We start from the raw sequence: 24,579 nt of genomic DNA, 5'->3' as shown, positions 1-24,579 counted from the left end.
CGACGGGAGCTGAGAGACTGATGGACGGGGCTTTGAGAGCACGGCGCGTTGATGGAGAAGCCATGGATTCTTCCGGCTCTCCGCGGGAAGAAAGAAACAGGTCAGATTCTAGCAAAAGAGAAATATATTTCTGGCAAACTCTCCCGCCAACGTTTCGGCACCGGCTAGACTGGGTCTGCGATCTCGTCTCTAACTTCCGTGGCGTCCGCTGGAAGTATCAAATCTCCGGCCTTCCACCTCCACCACCGCACATTCAGTCCTCGCTCGAAGACCCCTCTATAGCATCAACCGACGCAAGATCTCTCCTAACTCGCACCGACCTCATCCGACGTGATCTCCCGAGATTCCTACTGTGCCTGATCGCCCTAGATGTTCTCAAGACAATTACGCTTCAGGATCCCTATTTCTGGGGCCTGCCGCCTTCGACACCATCGCCATTTCCATACCCGCGCCTTTTTCGCATCTCGCTGTCATTAGCATTCGTCTACGCGTCTCTCCTCACAATTTTCCTCCTCGCTCCTCTCGTATTTGGAATACTCCTGGGTCCCAACAATATAGGCCAACACGCCTGGCCCTGGCTTTACCCCCCTTTTTCGGTCCCCCAAGCCAAGTCTATCGTAAAGGTCTAGCCGGTGTTTGGGGTCAGTGGTGGCATCAGCTTTTCCGCTATGCGTTCGAACAAGCCGGAGAATTTGCAGGCCGGGTAACAGGTTGGGAGAAGAAGTCGCAGAAGGGGACGCTGTTAAGGGTCGCTGTAGCCTTCGCCTGCAGTGGGCTATTACATGCTTGTGCTTCCTATACGACACTGGGGGATACAAGGCCGATCTACGGCTCTTTTATATTCTTCATGCTGCAGCCGGTAGGGATCATTGCACAGAGAGCGGTGAGTGGCAGGATGAAGAGTGCGGGGTTGAGAGCGAGGATTCCTGCATGGTTGAGAGAGATAGGAAACCTGGTCATTGTGGCGCTTTGGTGCTACATTGTAGGGCCGATAGTTGCGGATGATTTTGCGGCGACTGGGATCTGGCTTTATGAGCCGCTACCAATTAGTCCAATGCGGGCCTTGAGAGGGGATGGATGGTGGCGTTGGGGAGGGCTTTGGGCGAGGTGGTATTCCGCAGACAGATGGTGGCGAAGCGGGCTGGTGTGCTAGGCGAACTGCAAGTCGTTTGAGATACAGTCATCGTCGCCACAAATGCAAATGGCAACGCGTGGCGGTTCTTGCATCTTGAGGGATCGAATTCCCAACTACTGGCATCTCTTTCGATCGGCGATGAATACCCTTCGATGTCGCTTTTCTTTGAGGTTTGAAAAAATACCGCCCGATCCTCTTAGCAACAAGTAGGCTGCGGCTTTGTCCCTGACAATGTGGTGGTTTAGCAGGCTTCAAGCCATAGAAAGAGCGTACATGACTTGGCCAGAGATCCTGTTGAGTCTCCGTTGACGGCATTCAATCATCTTCTTCCTCTTCCTCTTCCTCTTCCTCCTCGTCCGTATCTGGGTCCAGGTTCAAAATTGGCATCTCAAAATCACTCTCATCGCTATCCTCTTGCTGTAGAATAGGCTGTCTACCTGATACAGCAGCAGAGTTTGAAGCAGAGACCTTCTTGACGGCTTGCGCTGATCCATCAGTGTCCAGGAGTGCGGGATCTGCGGGCTCTGGTCCCAGTGAAGTTTCCTCTCGTGTTTCATCAAAACCCACTCTTGATCGCTTGCTAGCCCGTTCTATCTCGATTTTCTCTGTCCCATCGCCCTCAACAAATTCTTGTTTGCCAAAATCGGAAACTTCCTCCCGATCACGCTTCGTTGAAGTATAGGAGAAGGCAGGCCTAGGTTCCGGCAAGCCTGTTGCTGTAATCTTGGAATCAACTGTAGGCTCTGTGCCCGGAGCACTCTTTTCAACAGCACCTGGTGTAGCGTCTACTTGTGCGCCGCTATGTTCTACCGCGATGATGTTCTTTCCGACGTTGGCGTTCTTATTGACATTTATCGAATTATGATAGAGTCCGTCGGAATCGTCGATTTGAGGGTGATCGTACATGTATATGTCCTCATCCTGATCTGACTCCATCTCTTCCCCATCGCTTCGCCGAGACTGTATTGGAGGCATTTGGGGCCGCAGCAGGGCCTCTACCTCCGAGGCTTCCGGGTGCGCCCTCGCAAGTAAAGGCAGAATGCTGCTTGTCTGCTTCTGTCCTTTGCGTCTGGAAGTTGGATTCATCACACTTGCCAGCATCGCTTTCTTGTTATTTGTGATTATGGCCGTTCGATCGATTTGGCAACGAAGAGAGAATGGAAGGTACGCGTTGGGTAGATTTATTAATGTCAGCGGTAGAAGCTCCTGTGCCGCTTGGAGTAAATTGGTGGAAGTACCCGATAAGTCCACCTCATTGGTCGCAGGCTTTAGGTACGAGTCTGCATTCGTTGAAGATACGATCCCATTTGGATGTTTTTTGGTTTCAGGAAACCAAGCTTGTCCACTCTGCACTTGAGATTCAACAGAGGGCAAGAGGTCCTCGCAACACATCCTAACGCATCGAGAGAGTGACCTTGCGTGGGTTCTAGGCAACGAAGGCCCAAATGCGGTTAGGATCTGTGACACCAGCCCATATGCTGCTCTTCGAAAATCATCATTTCCATATTGGCTCTCAAAGGTCCATAAAAGCTGCTCCATTATCGTGGAAGCTATTGCTGCAGAGTTATGACCCATACGCGAAATCATGAGTGAGCAGACTCCTATTGCTGAGATCTGAAGCCGAGGCAATCCGACCCATAGCCCCTCGCGCTCATCCCTGCCAATCTCAGGCTTTATTCGTGGGTTCCTCCCATTGCCTGGTGGAAAAATCGAAAGTACCCTGTCGACCAAGTTGAGGATATTACCTACTGGAAGTGATACAACCGCTGCATTAGCAGAAGCTAGAAATGCCTGCAGTGTGTGCAGAAGACCGTCAAGTCTCTCAATTCCAGCATGAATCCCAGTCCAAGCAGGCAAAGCCAATGGTGTTGGATTCTGGTCGTTTACAACATCCTCGACCGGATTTGAACCTGCAACATCATACTTCGCTATCGAAGATGTCCAATCCTCGATCAATGATCGAAAAACCTTGTTCCCTGTCTTTTGCACAGAATCAATCAGAGCGTCGAGAGATTTTGCCCATTCTTCTCCAGCCGTATTCTTGGGTCCGGAAACGTGGAGTAAGACAAATAAATGTCGGGCACTTTCGGATATAGATGCTGAGGTGGAAGTTGGGTTATTTGCATTTTCAAAATTTGAGGGTGTGGGAGCAATCAGCGGGTGCGTCAAGGACTGTATCTGCGGTACGAATGGACGGAATGATGTCGGGTGGATAGCGATCAGCTCGCTTAATGCATGCAGAACTACATGCAGAAGAAGTGGGCTCTGTTGAGCTGGCTTGGGCGAGGGTGAGTATTTTGTGAGATTAAGACACGCTGTAATGAGTCCTGGCAACGAAGGTGTGGTGATCTCCCTAACCAGTGACTGATGTTCGTGCGTAAGTAGGAAGATTCTAGTTATGGTGATAATGCAGAGCTTCTTGGTGCTTGATGAATCGTGCTTCTGCTTTAGATATCAGAATACATCACGAGGCTACAATTCAAGATACGGCCTGTCGAGCGGGACCGATATAAAAACAAATTACGAAAGGTTCGATATATACCGGACAGGTGACTTACTCCGAGAATGCTAATAAGACCTCTGACCCATGCCCCTGCCCCCTGCAAAACGTTCCAACCTCCAACTTCGACTGTGGCTTTAATTAAGACCACTGCTGCATATCTAGCTTCTGGGCTCTTGTCTTGTAGTAACGCAGAAAGCTGAGTTTTAAGTTTGTGAATTATTACTGCGGATTCTGGTCCACCCGCAACGTAGCCTTCCTTAGGAGACGCAGCGAAAGCTTTAACACATTGAGCGATTGTAGTTGCCAGATAGGGAGCAACGTGTGGAAGTTGTTTGGAAGGCGTAGACGAGAGGCGCTGGGTGACCACTCGCAGTGGATTGAACGCATCCTGGGGTGCCATGATCGTCTCCTTGTGAGCACCTCGAATCGACTAAACGCATCATCTAGTGCTTTGCCCTTTCTCATACAAGGTTGCTGCGAGTCAAAGGACAAAAGCTGGAAGAGAGAGATTTTTGGCTTGGCGCTCAGTATTGCCGTAGCCAAAAATACACGTAATCAATCCCACCATGGTTGGCGCTAACTACTAATGGGGGAGTTCGCGCTCTGACTTTGGTGAAATTTATCAAGAATGAGCTCTCTACCCACCCAATTGGCCATTGGTAGAGAGAGCACTGCCTAGCAAATAGGCGGATTCTAGTCTCATGGGGCCATGCTGAGCGTCAGTATCCTCTTTCAATCGCCATGTCAATGCAGCTGACGAGAGATTCAGCAAAGAGAGCCAGACAAAGCTCGGCACTATCTCGATCTTCTCGATGCTGCTCGTTGTGACGGCCACTGGCAGGAGATCACAGAGCTGACACGGAAGGTTGGGAAGCATGCGCCCCAACGCAAATGTTCGTATACTGTGCACAACCTGCAACGTTTCATTCATGTTCTCGCGCGTCACGTTGATGAGAGAAAAGCTGAACGGCGCCATCTCTAGGCCTCATTCTTACTGCACAGACCGAACGCCGCATAGCTGAAGTATCCGGCCGACCTATCACCTCTTCATCCGCGACCGCTCTGTCCCAGTTGATACCCCCCCTACAAGCTGCGACCGAAAAAGAGAAAGCATTCAATGAAGACGCATTCCAAGCACAGATATGTTTGGGATGGATACATTCGACCGTTGGGGACCCTACCCTGGCACTTTCGATTCTGCCGCCGACTTTCGATCGAGTCTCTGATCGCTTGAGCCGAGATGGAGGGATCACCGCGCGATGGACACAGGTGTGTATCATCAAAGGCGCCTATTTACGTGGTACGTATGCATGCCCAATTTGGTCAGACAGGAACAGTTGCTCAAGGAACCAGGTCTCTCGCTGGAGGAAACGAACAGTCTGGGGGAGGCGATTCGGACTTATGAGTCAATGCTGCCGTACATCACAAGCCTACCTTCCACATTTGCAAATACTCCGGAAAATCGGTACTGGACAGAGAGTCTTCTTACTCGCCACTGTATGCTTTCTAGCCGTCACGTTTCAGCCAACCAAGTGTCACCTTCGATACTGGCAGTGCCACCATCGAGGGTTCTTGCACCCTTTCGCGCGTATTCAAAATATTGGGATACCAAAAGTGCATTGATCACGGGTACGCTTTTCAAGGCCGGTGACCGGCATAACTCCTACATGCGTACATGGGGTCATTATTACGACACGCTATCTATCTTGTTACAGCGTGAGACCACCCAGCACGTCTTCGACTCCAGGTTACAACAAGGCGTAGAGCTCAAGAAAGTCGAAGCCACCTATGAAAGTATCCTTCTTAAAGAAACCTCATTTCCAAGGGCAGATGAAGCCAATTCACAAATTGAAAGCTGGGTCGATCAGGTAATGGCGAATTGGGGGGTTATGTGCGGTCATACATGGCAAGACGAAGAGCTTGGAGAAGGGGGCAAAGCTGCTTTAGGCCGCGGAGTGCTTGACGTAGGTCGCTTTCTGGATAGCAACAGCTTTAAAGGACATGGTAATGGCCCACGAAAAGGAGCGCTAACAGTACCGTTCACAGGTCCTCTATCGAGCAGCTACCAAAAGCTTTCACTCGACAAGGGTACTTCGCCACCTTTTCATTGTACATGCAGCTATAGCAGAATTTGATGTTGCTACCAAAGCACTCGATTCTTACCTGCAGATACTCGTCAAGGGCAAAGCAAGAGTGGAGAATTCTGGAGAGCCGGAGATAGGCCTCGACGACGACGAAACTTCCTTAGCCACAGCCGCTGCAGGTATCAAAATGCTGTGCACTTACGGACGGCGAAAGGAAGCTAAGAGGGCCTTGGGTATTGCTCATGTTACAGAGAATTGGCTTCAAAGGTTGCATTCAACTTCATCGCCAAAGCCTGTTGTAAGTGGTGAAGATGTACCTGAGGACTTGGTAGATCAACAAAAACCATCCAGACCTCCTGTTTCAGGGAAAGCTTTGGCTCTTGGATACCATGCTCTAGGTATCAGTCAATCCTGCTGGGCGCGGCTGACTTACGAGACTGCATCGCGACCAGACCTACAGGCAAAGGCGATAGCTGACTTCCGAATTGCTTTGGATCCTGAGTTTGGAGAGGAACGCAACGTCGAATTCCTTTATTCGCTTGCGTTCGTACTTGCGGAGACCAGAGATTTGGATGGTGCTATCGCCGCCACCAAACAAGCGTTGTCTGCCAGCAGCCGTGGGCCCAACACGAACGGGGTTTCTGCAACAGATTTCGCAGGTGACAGCGTTGAAGACGGATCGGACTTTGATCCAGACAGACGAGGACTCCTGCTTAGGTGTTGGCATCTTCTAGCCCTGTTGCTTAGTGCGAGGCAGAACTTCTCGACAGCAATAGCTTCCTGTGAAGCAGCTCTCGAGATATATGGGGGCAAAGCGATCCTTTACGGAGACCTCAAGCTACTGGATTCGCTGAAAGACCTGGAGTGGTCGGAAAGGAAGAATATCATAGAAGTGAAGATGACCCAGCTTGCACTCGCAGAGGTTGTGGACGGCCCGGAGGAAGCTGTCAATGCTAGTGGAGAGCTACTAGGTCTCTACACCAAGCTTTTTAAGTCCCCAGATAAGCCACTTGAAAGAGTGATTTCATCTCCTGCAAACACCAATGGGACATCGACACCGCGAAGTTTCAGAGCTAGCGTTTTAGGCCTACCATCTCGAAAGAATACCGGCAGAGTTGAGAACACGAATTCAAGCTCGTTGCCATCTTCTGAAGCCACTGACCAGGCTATTCAGGCGCCGACTATCTCAGTAACCAGTGACACGGCTTCAACACTGCAGGATTCGAACCATCACTCACATTTCCTCGGGCGACATGAATCGAAGAAGCTCCGCAAGCGCAACAGCCGAAAGAGCATGGGCAGCATCCGAAAAGGTCGAGCTGCAAGTCCTCCCAGGACCTCTACAGCGGATGGATCTCGAAAGCGCATAAGCTTAGGTCTTCCCACAAGACATCGACACAATAAAACTACACCAGCAGATGGACATGGCGATGGCTCCGTCTACGAGGACGGCAGCTACGCTTCCGATGAAGTTGGCGTTGCCATCTCCCACGATATGCCCTCGATGCCTTCGTCTCCAGCAGCTGTATCCGACCCGCCCAACCCTCTCCACTTCATCCCCTCAGCGACTGCAAACATGGACAAAAAGAACCCCAATACCTACCCTGTCGCCCCCAAGCCGCCACCTTCTCAACGCCAACGCCCTCAGCCGATAACCCTCCACAAGTTTCCTCCCCTTGCAGAACCACAATTCTCTCCGGCAGACCAAAGCCGCCATACTCTAACCCTCCTCACAAAGATCTGGCTCTTGATAGCATCACTTTACCGCCGCGCCTCCATGCCTACCGACGCTCAAGGCGCCCTCTCAGAAGCCACCACTCATGTGCAATCGATCGAAACCTTTATATCGAAACGCGAAGGCAGCAGCGCTGAAAACTTTGCTATGCCAGGCTACGGTGGGGTTAAGTCCTGCGGCGAGCTGTGGGCTGACGTGCTTGCTGAACGAGCGGCTTTACACACCTCGCTGGGAAATGTCGACCAAGCGTCGGCGGCATACGAAACGGCACTGGGACACTTCCCAGATCACGCGGCCGCGACCGTCGGCCTCTGCAACATCCTTCTAGACGCCTACTCCGCCCCACCTCCCACTGTCACCCCTGCCATCCCAATCGAACCACCACCCTCGACGCCCACGCTTGCTTCCCTCCCTCCCCTGCCCTCCCAGCAAATTAACATTACCACCCACAACAACTCCGACAGCACCACCACACCAGATCGACTATCCAGACTTGCAGCTCGTGATCGAGCCTATGGTCTCTTATCCGCACTGACCAAGAGTGGAACGGGGTGGGATAACAGCGAGGCGTGGTTTGCGCTGGCCAGGGCGTACGAGGAGGGTGGGCAGGTGGAGAAGGCGAAGGAGAGTTTGTGGTGGGTTGTGGAGTTGGAGGAGGGAAGGGGTGTTAGGCGGTGGGGAAATATTGTTTAAATAATGATATCAAGAAGGGAAAGCGGGATGGATGATGAACAGTGAAGACTTAAACCGTAGGCTTTTGACGCACCATGTATACAAAACCCAACCTTGACGTTGCAAATGTTACCACCTATGCCTGTGTTTTTAGGTAGAAAAACATCCAAGTCATCCCAACCCAAAACAATCCACCATCTCCAACCAAAGCAAAAACAGGCGCATCAACAACAATCCAAACCCCCCCCTCATTACCACCTCATCACCCAACACGAAAAACAACACGATCCCACACGACCCAACCAGCCTCCAGGCATGAGACCCCCCAAAAAAAAAATAAAAAATACATTAGATAAAGTAAGCAGCCAGGGAAGCGATAAAAAACCGAGGAGTGTAAGCAACCGTTCTTCAGAAAGGCTTAGGTAGAGGAGAAGGCTTTAGGTATATAGGATCCAAATGACGGATATTTCAAGCTTAGGGAAAAGGGGGGGGGGTGGTGACGGTAGCTTCAGGGGTAGGAGCTTGTGGGTTGGGAGTCTGGTGGCGGGGGGAGGGGAGGGAGAGAAGGGAGGTTTGGGTCAACAAGGCATTGTGGAGTTGGTCGTTGAAATGATGTTATATCCTGAGGATTCGTCATACATAGTCATGATCATGCTCACGTAGCTTTAACGTTGTCCCAATCGCTGATGTTTCTCCGCATCCTTCCAAACTTTACGGCTTTTTCCTTCCATATCTCTACGTTCCTGGCAAAGCTCAAGCTCAAGCGGCGGCTGCCACGGCACGGGGAAGCTCACCCATCTCGTCGATAGAGCCCTGAATCGCCTTCTCTTCCTCCAGCACTCTGAGGCCTGCTCTCTCGGCTCGGCTGTGGAGTCCCAGCTGCTCATCTGTCCACAACGGCTCCACTGCTTCCGCATCAACCCCTACACCTATAAAGCCACCTTGCGCTGCCCAATCAGCTGTCCTTTTGATACTGAGCTGGTTCCAGACCGCGTCCAAGGCTATTACCAGCTCTGTTTGGTACTTCTCGACGTGGCCAGGCGTAGGGGTGAAGCGGAGGCGTTCTTCGCCGACAGGAACGGTAGGGTAGTTAATGGCTTGAACGTAGATGCCCCAATCTTTCAACAGCAGGTCGGACGCTTGTTTAGCGAGCTCCGCGTTGCCGACGAGGACCGGGATGATATGACTTGGGTTTGGCATGACTGGTATACCCTTTTCGACCAAAGCCTGCTTAGTCGAGCGAGTATGCACTTGTTGCAAGCGGCGATCGCCTTGGAAGTCCATTTGGTACTCAATCGCTGTCTTCGCGCCTGCCATCGTCGCAGGTGGGAGGGAAGTGGTGAAGATGAAGCCAGGTGCGAGCGAGCGAATGGTATCGACCATCTTGGCTGAGCCTGCGATATAGCCACCAACGCATCCGTAGGCCTTTCCGAGAGTGCCGGTTATAATGTCGATGCGATCCATAATCGTGCCCTTTGGTCGACCAGCGACATGGGCTTCATAATCTAGGTGTTCTGCAACGCCAGCGCCGTGTGGTCCGTACATGCCCACAGCATGAACTTCATCTAGAAAGGTAATAGCGCCGTATTTGTCGGCAAGGTCACAAATCTCCTCGATAGGTCCAATAGAACCACACATGCTGTAAACAGACTCAAAAGCGATGATCTTAGGGACGTCTGGGGGTAGAGAAGCAAGCTTGGCTTCTAGGTCTGCAAGATCGTTATGTTTAAAGACGAGCTTTTTGGCGCCAGAATGGCGGATGCCTTGGATCATAGAAGCGTGGTTCATGCTGTCGGAGAGGATGACGCAATTTGGGAGTTTGCTACCCAAAGTAGCGAGAGTGGCATCATTGGCGACGTAGCAGGAGGAAAAGACTAGAGCTGCTTCCTGCGCGTGCAGGCGGGCAATGGTCGATTCAAGGGCTACGGCATGTTGGTTGTGACCGGAGATGTTGCGGGTCCCTCCCGCGCCGGAACCGTAGGTATCCAGAGTTTCATGCATCGTCTTCAAAACTTCCGGGTTGCGGCCCATGCCTAGGTAGTCGTTGGAACACCAGACCGTGACGCGCTCGTCCCGGGTTGTCATGTGGGCTTGAGGAAACTCTTGAGCGAGGCGATTGATATTGTTGAAGTAACGATAGGATTTGTCTTTGTGCTTCTTGTCCAGCTCGGTGTTGTAGAAGCCTTCATAGTCGAATGTGGCCAGTTTTGGAGCCGCAGGTTTTGGACCTGGAGCGACAGCTTCTGGTTGGACCTTGGTTTTCGGCTTCTGGGTATGATGGATAGGCACTGCTCGCAACGTCAGTCAATGGGTACTCCCAGAAGATAGGCTAGCTTGACGTACCATGCAACTTATCCCTCAAAGTGTCAGATGCCACGGACGCTTTCTGAGGCCTCGAAGTATGGATCTTTGCCTTCCCACCGTAGGCCCGGACCCCACCAAAGACGCCATTTAAAGGATTGGTGCCGGTCTTTGCAGCCTGGGCATTCATTGCCTTGCCCATGACAGGGCAGCGACGAGCGAGGACCTGGAGATTGGACATGGTTCCTCCACCGGGAGAAACATGGCGAGTGGTGGTGGAGAGGGATCGAAGGGTGGCGGGAGATGTCTTGTTGAGGAAGGGGCACATGGAGCGGGATTGCCTCAGTAGAGCCTCCATTGTGAAGATTAGGTTCTAGTACCGTAGTATGGCTGTTTGTCTGTGCAATTGACAGTTGGATAGTAGAGTTGATGGTGTCAATAATATCCAAACATACGGTGACCGGCTGATTTGTCGGATGTTAGCCGTAAACCCGTGACGTGCGAAGGCTAAGGTAAGCACTAAAGTACCATCGAACCAAAAAAAAAACACAAAGAAGAAGGCCAATCACAGCAATTTGAATGTCAGGCTGAGTCAGACACCAAGTCCTAAGTTAAGTCAAGTCCTTTGTTTACCCATATTCATCCTACCAGCATTCGAGGATCGGTGACCGCCAAGTTATTAGAGTATGAGAATCAGTGATCGACGCCAAACCCACCAGAACTGTCGACTTTCAAAGATTTACTCTAGTCAGCAGCACGCAGAGACAACAAGACTCGAGTCAAACATAGAACGGTAGTCCGTACACTGTATGCTGTGACTTACATTTCCATCTCTGTGACAGATCTCCTCCTATGAACTGACCGGTAGGTCAATCTCGGCCGTGCCGTGGGAAACCCGCCTTAGGGGTTGGAGAGTCCCGGAGTAGCAGGTGCGCATTGATGCATCAGCAGCCCCGCGGGTGCGCGAGCTCTCGGATGTGGACGATGTGGTTTAATGCGCGCAAAAATGCACGATCCTTCTAACAATGAACGGAAATACTCGCACTGCGGCACTGCCTCATTTCTGCGAGACAGCGTTTCGCAGATCTCATTGCTATCGGCCCACGCCATGAGCCATTATCGCTCGCTACTGATATAACAATGATCCACCACCTCAACTTTATTCGTTCAAGATACTTCCACAATCCAACTGACCACGTATTACAATCATACCAGATATACGAAACCCGCCATGTTCGGATCTACCAAACCACTTCGAACACTCAATGTGTATGACAAAGGCAGCACCTACACCATCCTCGACACCGACGATGCGACTCTCCTCTACACCGTCCGCTGGAACGCCAACTCCGCCCCTCACATGACAGTGTTCCACGCCGATGACCGCAACAAAATCGCCGGCACCGCCACCTATCACGCTACCAAGAAGTTCGGGTTCTCCACAGCCTCGAACATCACCCTCAAGCTCCCCTCCGGTACCGTGTCGATGAACAAAGAAGGCGGCCTGTTCTCCACCGACAAACGCACTCTTCGAAGCGCAGGGTTGGGGGAGGTGTATTGGAAGGGAGGATATTCCGAGACCGGATTCATGAAGCTCGTGGATGGAAACGGGAAGAGTTTGGTTGAGTATAAGGATATGAGAATGAGCATGAAGACGATGGGGATTTTGGAGATAAATGTGGAGCTCGGACAGGAGGGATTGGATGAGGTTGTTGTGAGCGGAATTGCGATGCTGTCGGAGGAAAGGACCAGTATGAGTGCCACTGGCGCGGCGATGAGTCAATCTTGAGAACTTTTCCCAAGATCTGCCGGAAGTAGGTGTCTGAAGCTCTATTCGTCTCGATGTAACGTGTATTTCCATCGTAGTCATTGCAAGATTGTCAAATGGATGCAGATGCGTAAGCTCCTATCGTTTCTTCTTCTTTCCAGCCATTGGTCCTTTTATCTTTGGAAACACTAATGGCAGTCTCAGCCTCGCAATGCGATGGCCCACTCCTTCACCCTTGGTGATCTTCAACCTTTCCCTCTCCACTTCTGTAGGCGGAGTGACAGCACACCCAAGTTCTTTGAAGTATTTCTGAACATCCTTGGCTTCCAGCTTCAGGTCTTCGCGGATGTCGTGCATGTCCGTTTCAAAATTGTCGATGGTGAGCGCCAGGGCACAGATATGCGTTATGAGGTTGTCCGAATGCCATTTGTTGAGCTCGCTGGGGCGTCGTTAGCAAAGTGTCTGGAGTGACAAGATACGGGTCAAACATACCCTCGGTCAGTAAATCTCCTCCCGACCCCACGCACAACCTCACTCCCGTACTGCTCTATCAAGGGTCCCATTTCTTCGTCTCTCGGCACCTTCTTTGCTGCTCTGGGACCCAGCTTCAGGCCCTTTTGCCACTCCAACAATAACAGCATATATGTCAGCGTCCTCACCGTCTTAACATCAGCGCTCTGCACCACGGCTCTCAATCGTCTGCTGACGAATAGACTTTTCGTTTGCACGGTCTCCCCAGCGTTCACTTTGTCCATCAACTCCTGCACGTTCATATTCCTCAGAACATTTGTACCGCCAACAAGCTGCTCGACTGGATAGACCTCGGCCGGCGTCTCAGCGGCCAAGTTTGGCTTTGGTATGGGCTTGTTTTCATCGATGTCGGCCTGCATCTGTTCCCGAGAAGGCATAGACGATGTGGATTGGGTCATTGACGACACAACAGCGGAGGCAAGAGGATCAAGAGCTCGACCTGTTCCAGAGGTCTGGGACTTCGATTTCGTAGGAGAAGCCTTGATGGCATTGGCAGTAAGGGCACGGATAGCTTTCTGTGACTTCTTGGTGCCGAAGGCGAGGCCGAGATTGGAGCGAGCGGACAGGTTGGTCGGTGCATCTTTCTCACTATCGCTGCCCTTCTCGTCATGTTCAGATGAGCGCAGAGTGCTCCGGATAACCAGTTTCCGTGATTGCACAAGCTGCAGTTTCCCAGTCTCTGGGTCGTAGACTCCAATGTAGTGCTTCAAGTGACTTTCTGACCTATTGGAAGACTCTTCGCGTGCTATAAAATCGAGCGTAGGGTGCGCAGAAGAATGTAGCAGAAGCTCTGGAATTGGTAAAGAGGGTGTAGAAGCGTCTTGTCTGGCTTTTGTGTAAGGTTTCATGGAGAGGTTTGAGGATATGTTAAGGCCTGGCGTAGACGCTGTGGATAGTCAGTCGAAGAGCGATGGTATTTGTTAGTATGATTACAGCCAGCAAAAGCTCTAGCTGCACTCACCCAGCACAGGCACCCACTCATCGCCGTCTTCGATCACGGAGACTTTAATGTTCTGAGAAGGGCGTTCTGCCGCAATCTTCTTGGAAGGTCGCCCATCAGGCCTCTCTTCATGCCTCTTACGCTTCTTCTCAGACATTTCGTGCTGATGAGCCACCAGTGGAGCGCTGGGTATCGAAAATAGGAATGAAAGACTTTGCGGGAAAAGCTAGCTACAGGGCTGTTACTCTAGTGCAGAGCCAATATAGCAGCCCTGAAACACCTCTTATTCGAGCATTTCTTGTATGCCCTTATCCTGCGGTTCACGTCGTCTTATGACAGCCTCTTTCGAAGTCTTGACACGCACGAGAGGGCTTGTAAACTAATTTTTTGAGTATATGGAACTCTGTGTGCATGAGTCCCCATACTTATGTACTTGTATCTAGCTTCAATCCGTGGGCCATTTAGACTAAGATTACCTGTACACGTACGAGTACATTACAGGCTGCCGCTCTTTGCGAATTATTAACGAACCCCGCGAATTCGACTTATCCCCCGCCAAGATAAAAGACTGAAACTATACGCAGACCGGGTAAAAATGTCATGTTTCTTTCTTTGACCGCTAGGTCCAGTCCTCGGGAGCCGTCGTTTCAGACAGATTAAGACTTCCGGTGCGGGCCTCAGCCGTGATCAATGCTTGAATCGTCCCCCATTTTTTTTCCTTCCAATTCTGTACTCTGACTCTTTAAATTTCATATGGAGGAGTTCTCCACTTTTGCTCCGCGCTGGAGGAGTACATAGAGTACGGTGAGCGAGTCTGACGCTTCTACTTTCTTGATATACCCATGATGGCCAAATAGCGTGCCGGACGCCGCCCCGTGTTCAGCCCCTGGAGGCCCTGAATGAACCCTGCAGGCTTGGGGCGACTCATCATCTAATCTGGTTACGGATCTGTGCTTACTTTGCGTACACCCTTCTCAAACACCGGTGACACCATATAATCGTTGGTGGTTGCATCTAAAATCCTAGTGCCATCCGGACGTAGATGGACTTGCCTTTACAGCGGCTGCGCAGGAAAACGTGGCATAAAGCGCACTAACAGTCTGCTCTGCACTCATGGCGAGCGAACGACCGGCTTTCAAGACGGTAGAATAGATCCCTCGATGATTGAATCTCCAGAATCCTGTAGCCTTCTGGCTTCAAACCTGGCAAGGCCTAAGTCAGACGAGTCATACTTAATTCTGGTGATTGAGGTTTTCTTCTGTCACTCTTTTCATATGATGGAAGCTTCCTTCTCAACAATTCCGAGACGCATCATTTGTGGGTCATCCACGTTTTCCATCGGTTCGTTCTCGCACTTTCGCAGCGATACGAGAAATATTTACTGCTGCGCCACATTTCTTTTCGGCCAGGTTGCTTTCCCTGCATGGAACGCGCAAATCGCCACCGAATGGCAATCCCTACATGATACTGACGCAATGCAGCTTTCGATGTTTTTTTGAAACCTTGGATCATCACACACCGCTCTTTGTGGTTTTTTCGCCATTTGATGATGTTACTCTCAACGCACAATTCAACTACACACCTGCGGGACCGGTAAGAGCTTGCACGACGAATAAAGACCATTTTTGATGTAGTAGGTCACCATTAGCTGAGCTGAGGGTAGAGCCAACTTCTGGAATTCCAATTCACACGCCCCTCCCTCCATGATCAACACGTCACGCCCTTGCCGAGAAGCTCTTGCTGCGGCGCAACAAGACCAGAGTCAGCGTTTGTTCACTGGAATTTCATCTCAATCCTGTCCCCGTATTGCGGATGTTTCCCCAGGGCCATGCATGGACTCGAGATTGAGGTTGTCCGGTTTCTTGTCACCAGACGTAAAAGCTCATATCGTTGCACGGACTTAAGAGTGAGGCTCGCATGGCTAACCAAATTAGTGAGAGCTTCGCAGGCTGGTGGTCTACTGTTGTGAACCTGATCTCTTGCCCCCCACGTGGAGTTCCTGCACAAAAGATCTTGCATGTTTATCGATCAGTACAGATCCGCGACTTTGCGGCCGGAAAAGCTTTTTCCCCACTCGCAGCTATAAGAAGATGCCTGAAATTTCATTCACGCGTCAGGCACAATCGCGAGGGTCTGAGGCTTCCTACTATGGAGAGAACATATCGAGTGGATGTTATGTAACCTGAAAAAGTTATCCGGAGAAGGGAAATCCTCCTCGCGACTCATTCTACCCCTCTAGCTGAATCATCAGCACGCCTCGCACGAATATCACTTCTCATAATGAGGAGCCGAAGGCTGAGTGGATAGCCACTTGGCTTACTCTATGAGCAGCAACAAAAGGAAACCGAAGGTCAGGTTCATGAGTCTGGCATAGTTGCAAGATGACACTGCTCCACACACACCCTAATGAAACAAATTAGCTGAATCCTAGACTGCTTTCGGATGGGGTTGTAAGCATGTGTGCCTTCACCGAATCCTCATCAAACCCTTGAGACCATCTCAACCCGTATAGCGCATTAATATCCCTCGCTCGTACCATGATCCCCTTTGGGGAGGAGACCGACATGTCATTTGGATGGAGACCCACTTCACCCCGGCGCAAGACAGGGGATAAAATGGGACAGGATATTAGCTTCTCGTGTGTGCGATCGAAAAGGGATTTGCGGACACCCTCTTCATCCGTGCTTGCCTGGGCTGAAAGTTCGAAGCTGAATGTATGAAATCTGTTGGATGGGCTCTTTGGTTGGTCATGGTAGCTGAACGACGAACACGAAATGCATACGGCGTCGAATCGTACACACCACTGGAAGACAGAGCGACACGTAAGACCCACACACATTGACGCAAGGGCTGGAGTGCTGGAAATCTCTATATAAGGAGGGTGTATTCCCTCCACCTTCCATCTCCATCGTTCAAACACTCCATACATCCTCAAAACAACTATTTTCACCAAGCTCAGACCCCGTCAATTCCTCGACCTTCTCCGATCAAATTTCCCCTCCAACACTACCGCAAACTCACCAACCATGCATTTCACCACCACCATCACCGCCCTCGGCTTCGTGCTCTCAGCCGCCGCCGTCCCAGCCAGCCAGTCCTGGATTGTGGACCCCGCCGCCGCCACTGACGCCCCTGCCGTACCAGACAGCGGCAATCCTGTCGCCGCAGACGCCAACGTAGCAGCCGGTACGACTGGTGACGCCAACGTTCGCAACTACTGCGATTTTCCCGTGTATCTCTACGTGTGTGGGCAAGACCCGGCCTCCTGCACCCCAGAGTACACCCTTGCCGCCAAGACGGGCACGTATTCCGAGGTCTTCTCCACGCCCAATAACGGCCGCTCCATCAAGATGGGCACAACCTCCGGCGAAGTGGCCAAGCCCATCTTGCAGTTTGAGTACACCAACACTGGCTCCGGTCAGGTCGCTTACGATCTCAGTGAGGTCAATGGCAACCCCTTCGGCCCGTATGGGTTCTTCCTCACGTCCAACAACAACGCCTGCTTCCATGAGGAGTGCCCGGCTCCGGGCACCCATGATGTTTGTCCCTGGGTGTTCACTACCCCGACTAACGGGCAGGTGTCGGATTGCCCGATTGCTAGCTCCATTGGCGTTACTCTCTGCGGTTGAGTGCGGAAGAGGAGTTGTATCCAGAGCTAAGCCCCAGGCTGAAAAGATGGGTTTGGCTGCTGGAAAACCAAAAGTGTCACCCGCTGGTTGACGGTGACGACTTCCTTTTCTGCCTGGAAAAAGATGGCGAGATTTATGAACAGAATGCTTCTATATTTCCTTATCATCATTGTTTTCACAGTCGCTACCAATGTCCGTGCTTTTATATCGCTTATTATCATTCTTTACACAGTCGCTACCGATGCACTAGTATTTCATTTTTATAGATAGACTAGATCAGTACCCAAGTCAGGCAAGACAAGGTGTGCACATAGCCTGAATGCAATACCCACAAAACACAGAAAGTTACGTGCATTCAATAAACGTTGAAAAGTACAAGTTCTCGCACATCCGATCATACGAAAACTGTAACTAAATTGGATCTTTAAAGCCAATTCATCTAGATTCGCAAAATGAATCCCTAGGCAGATTTGAAAAGGATTTCGGGTATTACAAGTGAAAAAACGTAGACGTAAACGTCATACACGGAAAAAGGAGAAGGGGCGGGGAATGGGGGAAACGCAGATACCAGTGCGAGAATCGCAAACGAAGCCCTACATACACTCCAAGCGCGTCTCCAGAAAAGAGGTAACAACGACACCCCCCCTTTCCGAAGTACCCGCCGTCAAACGTGAGCGGAATCCACACCTCATACGCCCAGCCCATCCCAAACATACGATCCGAAACCTCCGCTTCCTGCATCACTTTTCCCACACTCCTCACCCCCCCCCCCCAATCCCCCTCCCTCCAGCAACCCCCCTCTCCCTCAAACACCCGAACTTGAAAAAGTCATAGACGAAGGATGCAAACCGGGTGCACTCCTACGGATCGCCAGGGTTTTGGCGATTCGAATCGGCACCCTCTCGTTTCATTTCATTTCTTACGCAGGTCTCACGGAATCCATACCGTAGAAGCAAGCAGGATGGTTGGGATTTCTCGAGGTGGGTGAAGAGATCTTTCTTGTTATGGGTTTGGGCGAGGGAGGTGCGCAGATGGGGTTTGAGTTGATTGTATTCGACTGGATTTGAGGTTTGTGAGGGGATCGGAGTTGGGATGGTGTTGGGAGTTCGGGTATGAGATGGTAGAATGCACAGTTAGATATTGGATGTCGGGATTGGCGATCTATGACAGAAATGGGGGTTTCTTATGTTTCAGATCTTTCAGTGGGGGAGAGATGCGAGTGGGGATTTGTTCTGGTTTCTCGATTTGATTGATTTGCTCTGCTATTTAGCAGAAAGACGCGCCCACACATTCAATCTAGAGTCTATGAGAAAACCTCGACGGCATGCATGCAGAAACTCAATAAGACCACTTGCCGCACGTCCTTTGTGCCGATACACGGCACCTACACCCATCTTCCAGTCAAACCACTACCTCGTCCGGAAGAACTCCCCTATCGTCTTCTCTGTCTTCTCGGTCTTCTCATCTGCGCCAGTAAACCTTGCCCGTACTGGCCGTAGATCTGACTCTTCAGACTAGGCAAGTCCGGTGTTTGACCATGGGCAAGGTTGGGTATATATGTAGCCGGATGTGGCGGCTGGATCATTGGAGTGACTGAGGGAGCATTGGTGGAGGCTTGCGGACCACCGACTGTGCCTTGGCCAGGGTTCAAGGTCTGTGCTCCTGAAGGCCCGGCCTCCGCTTCAGATTCGTTTTCTTCCTCGTCGGATTCAGTCTCTTCCTCGTCAGATTCAGTCTCTTCCTCGGATCCAATCTCTCCTCGATCCATTTCCTTCCTCCAAAGCCCCATTCTCTTCGGAAGCTCCACGGTTCTCCGTAAGTCTACCACCATTTGGAAGCCCCATCGGGTGGGTGGTGCGTGGTGTGTTAGAGAAAGACCCGGTCGGATCTTGGTGTATGGACGTATTGGCAGCATTTTCGCTGTCTTGATCTAACAGCGACCACAAGTAATCCCCTCGATCAAGACATTCGAGCGCAGATTTTCTATCTCCTGGCATTAGCCTCAACATATGTTGTCCCACAAGGTAGTTGAGGTTGTTCTGCTTGAGGCCGTCGGATCCTATGGCTTGGAAATTGTGTTTGTAGTTCTCAAAGTAGGCAATAACAGCTTCACACCATTCAAGACCTGCATTGTCTTCGTAGCCCGGAGGCCTGCTGGCTGTTGAAAGTAGGACAACGATCACTCCGAGCGCCCATATATCTACTGCAGCGGTAAGTGGTTCGTTTGCGGACATCTCCGGGGCCATGTAGATCTGCGTTCCTGTGCAAATCTTGAGAACGTCCACATCATGAGTCAAACCAAAGTCCGCGAGTCTGAAATGAGTTCGAGAGTCGCACAGGATGTTTGTGGGCTTAATATCCCGGTGTATCATTTTCAAACTGTCGTGAAGATAGACGAGTGCGTTCAACATCTGACGAACCATGAGCCCGGTTTCCTGGATGGTGAATGGCATAGTTTTGTATTGTTCTTCCAAGTTTCCTCCGGGAGCGAGCCCCATGACTAGATACGGCCTGTCTCCTAGCCTGCAATCGATGAATTTGACGATGTTCTCCTGTTTGATGAGTTAATTAATTCCTGACAAGAAGAGGCGCTGTACTTACGTGAGGAGTGTTGATGAGTTTTCGAAGTACGCCAGCCTCCAAGGTCCAGGCGCTTTTGGTTTTGAATTCTTTCATTGCCGCTGTTCCCCCATCAGGCATTGAACGTACTTTATGTACCACGCCGAAACCACCGTTGCCCAATTTCTTGGTCCGAAGGTAGAATGGCGGCTCCACCGCTGTGTGAGCAGTCGCTGCTCCGCTCGCTAGTCTGGTATCTGGCCGGCTCGTGAAATTTAGCAGGCTCATTGTGTGACTGGCGCTTTTAGCAAACTTCATGAAATTTCGGCAATTAGCTTCATAAGCGGCCTTGCCCGTTCCATGGGTAGGTACGATAACTCTGAAGGGTATCATTTTGGAAGCCTTGACATAGATGTTTTTCTGGTCAGGCGGAAAGGTCCAGATGAAGTTCCTACGCGTCCCGGTCTGTCCGCCGTAGGTGACTACCGTTTGATTCCTTGATGTGGATTCCATGATAACCTCATTGTATTGGTTGAAAGAAATCACGAACATCCGGTGGCTGATGTAGTCATCTTGAGAACCTAAGTACACGTCGCATACCTCACGGTCGCTGCCGAGAAGATACCCCAATTCAGGGTTCTTTGGCTTTTTGGTGAAGGTAATCTGCAGTGCTGGCTCGGAAAGCTTGATTTGACCAGGTTCATCCGAATCCGGGGTAAGCGCCCGAAACAAATCATTTGGGTCCACAACCTCCTCTCGAAAGCCTCCATTCGTGGCTCGGGACACAGGAGGGAGATAGAATGCTTCATTCTGTGGATCTGCCCATATCTCATGTGCTCTATGGCCGTAAGCCTCCAGTTTGAGTATGATGTTTGGGTCGTTATCGAATTCCATGTTTATTGACTTGCTGATGTATGGCTGTCGCTGGTAAGGTTGAACAAGCCGACAGCAGCAGGCTTAGGGTCTGAGGTCAAGCAACAAGTCGTAAAAGGTGTTGAGGCCCGTGTGCAGAGCAAATCTCGTCAGAGACTGTAGTAACACAGAACTTGCCACCGTGATAAGAGATAAGGGGTACTGCGTGGAGCTGGAAATGACCCCAGTCGAGTGAGACGAGAAGGCTGGTGTGCTAGAAGTGAAAAGCGCCTGCTGTAAAAATTTTTAATGATTGAGGGATACTCCAACGGGTGTGGACTTTGAGGAGGTTGTGTAGGAGAAATGCCAAATGGAGCTCAGCAGCCGGGGTGAACTACCCGCGCTAAGATGTCTGGAGACGAGGAGTCCCCTGTGTATGAGCGAGTTAATTTTGTGGTTGACAAGTCATGCAAGGTTGAAGGTTGAGTTTGGAGTAAAAGTTGGAGAGAGGAATGACTTCTTAAATAGACAAATCTCTCAACACTCAATACGTTCTCAACAACCTACATTATCTATATATGAAAACTCAAATCATTGACACATAGAAAGAGGTTGAACACTAAGCCAAACTAGACCATAAAAAACGGTAAAGAATACCGTTCCGATCAAATCTGATCCAATAAGGTATCCTGCTTTAGAAACTGTCACAGGATGGACTGAGATTCACAACACAGAGCCACTAGTCCTGGTTCGGCCTTAGCGCGCCTTGGCACACTGGTTTCACATCACCTAAGGTCGACATGGACCATCAATCATACACACCACAACCATATTGCATACTTACCGTGGCAGAAAGGCTACTACCTATTGTCGGACTATCAGGACAGCTGGACTCTTTCTTCCAGTGCGCTAACAATCGCACGTCTTCTTTGTCAGCCACCTGAAGTAGTACAATAGCAGCTTGTGGTGTGGTGAAGCTTCAACATTCCATGGTGACCCTTGAATACTCAGGCCCTTATCAATTCACAATCTTCGAGCCAAAATGTCTATAGCGTCACTGTCTCCTCAGCCAGCAGGCTCTGCGCACTCTTCTAGAGCCGGCTCGCCTATCTACATTGGTCGCACACCTTCAAAGAACGCGATTGACCCCGAAGCGCTCGAACGAAGGCTAAGGCAAGATCTCTTAAAGAGCCTTGCTTGTGATGATAGCTGACGGTTACTTATAGGAACATCACTCCCCATCCAGATGAGTGTGTTGAGAGATGGAAAGTAGAAGTCCAGCGCGATTATGACCAACTAATCGCATTGGGTGGACGGCCTACTCGTTCTATAAGACCACAATTCATCTGGAAAGTCACTATCGTGGATGGCATGTTTAGTTACAGAGACGAAGATAATAAAACTGATGTGACTCAGGAGGTGGATGTGACCTTGGATGAAGAGGGTCTTGCACATACCCACTGGAGTGAGGAATGGGCTAAATGGGCGGAAGAATTGAGGCGGTGGCAGAAGTTCAAGGAAGACCAGCAGAGGCACAATCAACTTGGTCGATCGGAGACGGATTTGGAGCTCGAGAATACGGACGTGGATTTGGTTGAGGTATTGTCAAAGTTAGACGACTGGCAGTTATTTGAATTCGTCCAACAGAAAAAGGTTCATGATGCGGAGAGGTTTCATGAACAATGTCAACAAGAAGTTGCGAGACTTGAGGATGCAATGGTCACTGCTAGGGCTGCAAAACCAATGCGAGCAGTCGAAGAACCGCATGGGGGGTGGATGTGGCAAATGGAGACACTGCAAAAAGAATTAGAGGCTTCCCAAGAAGAACTGATGTGGGTTAAAAGTCAGTGGACGGAGGTGCTAGCAGAAGCTAGTCATTCGATTGCCGCATCGCCGAAGCTTCAAAAACAGTTAGAAGAGAAGCTTGAGAAGCAGACCAACGAGATATACCGCCACTTACAGCAAAGGGGAGCCAGACCGAGCAATGCGGTTCATCGTCCCGATACCACGGCTGACTTCCCTCAGAGACTTCAACATTGGATCTCCGAAAGCTCCGCCTTTACCGCCGAACTGTGGGATTGGAGGATCTTCATGGCTTGGCGACGAAATGTAAATGGCGCTGACACTACAAAACAGGAGGAGCAGAAGCAACCTTTTCAAGTTGACGCAGATGCAAAGCTCTTTGAGGACCTTGTGAAATATTGCCAGTACGAACTTGATAAAGCAAGCAGCTGGGTCTACTCTTGGCGCTGTCGAGCGAGACACTACGCGGGAGCGAAGAAGAGCACTGCGCTACAAGAGAGAATAGAATCTCTGCTTGCAGATGACGAAGACGACGATTATCAAGAAGCACGAGCATATGCCTATGCGCAACCTCAAGTCACAGAATCTGACCAGGCAGAAATCTATGCGAAGCAGGCGGAACAGAAGGTTTCGGACGCTGCGAAGCGACTCGAGCGAGCTCAACAACAATTGCAAAATATTCTTGCACGTCGTGACCGACCCTCCACGGGTGAAATCCCAGCGGAAGACTCGGAAGCCCAACTACCACCTACACCGGCACAATCACAGTCTTCTAAGGGGAGTCTTCCCAAGAATCAGAAACCTTCGAATAAGAGTAGCACCGCTGGAAAAGATCATCGGCGATCGAAGAAGAAGGAAGCAAGGAAAAGGGGAGCCAACTTAAGCAACACCAACACACAACAGCAGACCCTTCCAGACTTTTCTTCCGGTTCAGATCAATTCAAAATAGACGATGATATCGAGATGTCAGACGTCCTGGAGGATACAATCATGTCAGATAGCAAAGATCCTCCCAATCACATCCCACCATCTTCATCGAAACTTATCACACCGCCCTCGTCCAGCCCCCATGCTTCGATATCGAGGAAGACTCGCTCTTCTACAAAACTTAATCAGCCTCTCTCTGATAAGGTCTCCAAGAAGATGAACACAAACAAAAAGCCGACCAAAAAGTTCAAGGGCTTTACAGAACTACAAGTCACGACATTGCTGAACGCTGCATCGACCAGCCGTCCTTGCACCAATTCTATTGCACCAAGGAGAAGTGAACGGCTCAAAGAGAAAGCTGCAATCTTAAAGAGGAGGGCGTGCACATAATCTGAAATGGATGAAAATTGGCAATCTCAGAAAGGAGGGTGTGCATATATTCTGCAATAATACACTCTAGTTCGATAGTTGAAAAAGATCATTTAGTTAGGTTGAATCGATACACATCCAACGTTTGAATCCTGAGACAGCTATCGAATACCTAGTGGAACAACTTCCAAGAACGCTACCGTGAAACCTTCACGAATGTTTGGCCCGAGACTATCACATATCATTCCAAGTCGATCCAACTCGGAACCCAGTAGTATTCCTCCTGCCACACTGTAAAAAACGCAAGATACCCGCAAAACTCGACAAATCTCCCAACACGTTGACTACGCGAGTTCCCTTGCTCATCTTCAACTGCCGTAGTTCCTTTGCTTTCCATCCTAAACCCGACTTCGCTCCCAAGGACAAGGAAAAAACCCAGTCCGAGGCCGCAACACCGCCAGATCTCGCTGCAGGGTGGAATTGAAAAATTTAAAAGCCCACCAGCCTATTTGACCGCACGACAGCCGAAGGAAGAGGTTGCTATTGGTGGCGAAGTATCTTGACTTGTGGGATATGCACTCAGGTAGATCTCTACTTACAGCCAGATTGCTAGGTCGAACGCGCTCTCATTTTTCTCCTGAACAAAAAGCCCCAGAAACCAAACAAAAGTACCAAAAATTGGACCGCCCTCTGACCCAACAATCAGGAATCCAAAACAGCAAAAGGATTCACATCGCAGCCTCTCCGTAGAGGGGGTGCGACGCTGCAGGA

At 50.5% G+C, this 24,579-nt stretch overlaps 8 protein-coding genes across 8 annotated transcripts; 4 read left to right on the top strand and 4 right to left on the bottom strand.

Moving 5' to 3' along the window:
* Positions 1-1,450: 1,450 nt before the first annotated feature.
* Positions 1,451-4,038, bottom strand: HO173_000504 (uncharacterized protein; the record flags this gene model as incomplete). Its single annotated transcript, XM_037302453.1, has 2 exons — positions 1,451-3,577; positions 3,694-4,038. The coding sequence occupies 2 exons, from the start codon at positions 4,036-4,038 to the stop codon at positions 1,451-1,453; spliced, it is 2,472 nt and encodes an 823-aa protein (XP_037171032.1).
* Positions 4,039-4,347: 309 nt separating this feature from the next.
* On the top strand, positions 4,348-8,150 carry HO173_000503 (uncharacterized protein; the record flags this gene model as incomplete). The annotated part of the gene is made up of 5 exons (XM_037302452.1): positions 4,348-4,356; positions 4,408-4,531; positions 4,621-4,938; positions 4,992-5,602; positions 5,685-8,150. The coding sequence occupies 5 exons, from the start codon at positions 4,348-4,350 to the stop codon at positions 8,148-8,150; spliced, it is 3,528 nt and encodes a 1,175-aa protein (XP_037171031.1).
* A 738-nt stretch (positions 8,151-8,888) lies between these two features.
* On the bottom strand, positions 8,889-10,788 carry HO173_000502 (uncharacterized protein; the record flags this gene model as incomplete). Its single annotated transcript, XM_037302451.1, has 2 exons — positions 8,889-10,417; positions 10,473-10,788. 2 exons carry the CDS (start codon positions 10,786-10,788, stop codon positions 8,889-8,891), a joined length of 1,845 nt encoding a protein of 614 aa, XP_037171030.1.
* Positions 10,789-11,661: 873 nt separating this feature from the next.
* HO173_000501 (uncharacterized protein) lies at positions 11,662-12,219 on the top strand (the record flags this gene model as incomplete). Its single annotated transcript, XM_037302450.1, has 1 exon — positions 11,662-12,219. The coding sequence occupies one exon, from the start codon at positions 11,662-11,664 to the stop codon at positions 12,217-12,219; it is 558 nt and encodes a 185-aa protein (XP_037171029.1).
* A 117-nt stretch (positions 12,220-12,336) lies between these two features.
* On the bottom strand, positions 12,337-13,826 carry HO173_000500 (uncharacterized protein; the record flags this gene model as incomplete). Its single annotated transcript, XM_037302449.1, has 3 exons — positions 12,337-12,637; positions 12,691-13,615; positions 13,691-13,826. The coding sequence occupies 3 exons, from the start codon at positions 13,824-13,826 to the stop codon at positions 12,337-12,339; spliced, it is 1,362 nt and encodes a 453-aa protein (XP_037171028.1).
* A 2,869-nt stretch (positions 13,827-16,695) lies between these two features.
* Positions 16,696-17,298, top strand: HO173_000499 (uncharacterized protein; the record flags this gene model as incomplete). Its single annotated transcript, XM_037302448.1, has 1 exon — positions 16,696-17,298. The coding sequence occupies one exon, from the start codon at positions 16,696-16,698 to the stop codon at positions 17,296-17,298; it is 603 nt and encodes a 200-aa protein (XP_037171027.1).
* Positions 17,299-19,028: 1,730 nt separating this feature from the next.
* On the bottom strand, positions 19,029-20,751 carry HO173_000498 (uncharacterized protein; the record flags this gene model as incomplete). The annotated part of the gene is made up of 2 exons (XM_037302447.1): positions 19,029-19,850; positions 19,900-20,751. 2 exons carry the CDS (start codon positions 20,749-20,751, stop codon positions 19,029-19,031), a joined length of 1,674 nt encoding a protein of 557 aa, XP_037171026.1.
* A 1,000-nt stretch (positions 20,752-21,751) lies between these two features.
* HO173_000497 (uncharacterized protein) lies at positions 21,752-23,829 on the top strand (the record flags this gene model as incomplete). The annotated part of the gene is made up of 2 exons (XM_037302446.1): positions 21,752-21,882; positions 21,936-23,829. The coding sequence occupies 2 exons, from the start codon at positions 21,752-21,754 to the stop codon at positions 23,827-23,829; spliced, it is 2,025 nt and encodes a 674-aa protein (XP_037171025.1).
* Positions 23,830-24,579: the final 750 nt, after the last annotated feature.

This window comes from Letharia columbiana, assembly GCF_014066305.1.
Source record: "Letharia columbiana isolate WasteWater2 chromosome Unknown Sc0000000_s0, whole genome shotgun sequence".
Taxonomy (NCBI): domain Eukaryota; kingdom Fungi; phylum Ascomycota; class Lecanoromycetes; order Lecanorales; family Parmeliaceae; genus Letharia; species Letharia columbiana.
Note: the sequence above shows the minus strand (reverse complement) of the source record. Positions and strands in the feature narration are given on the sequence as shown.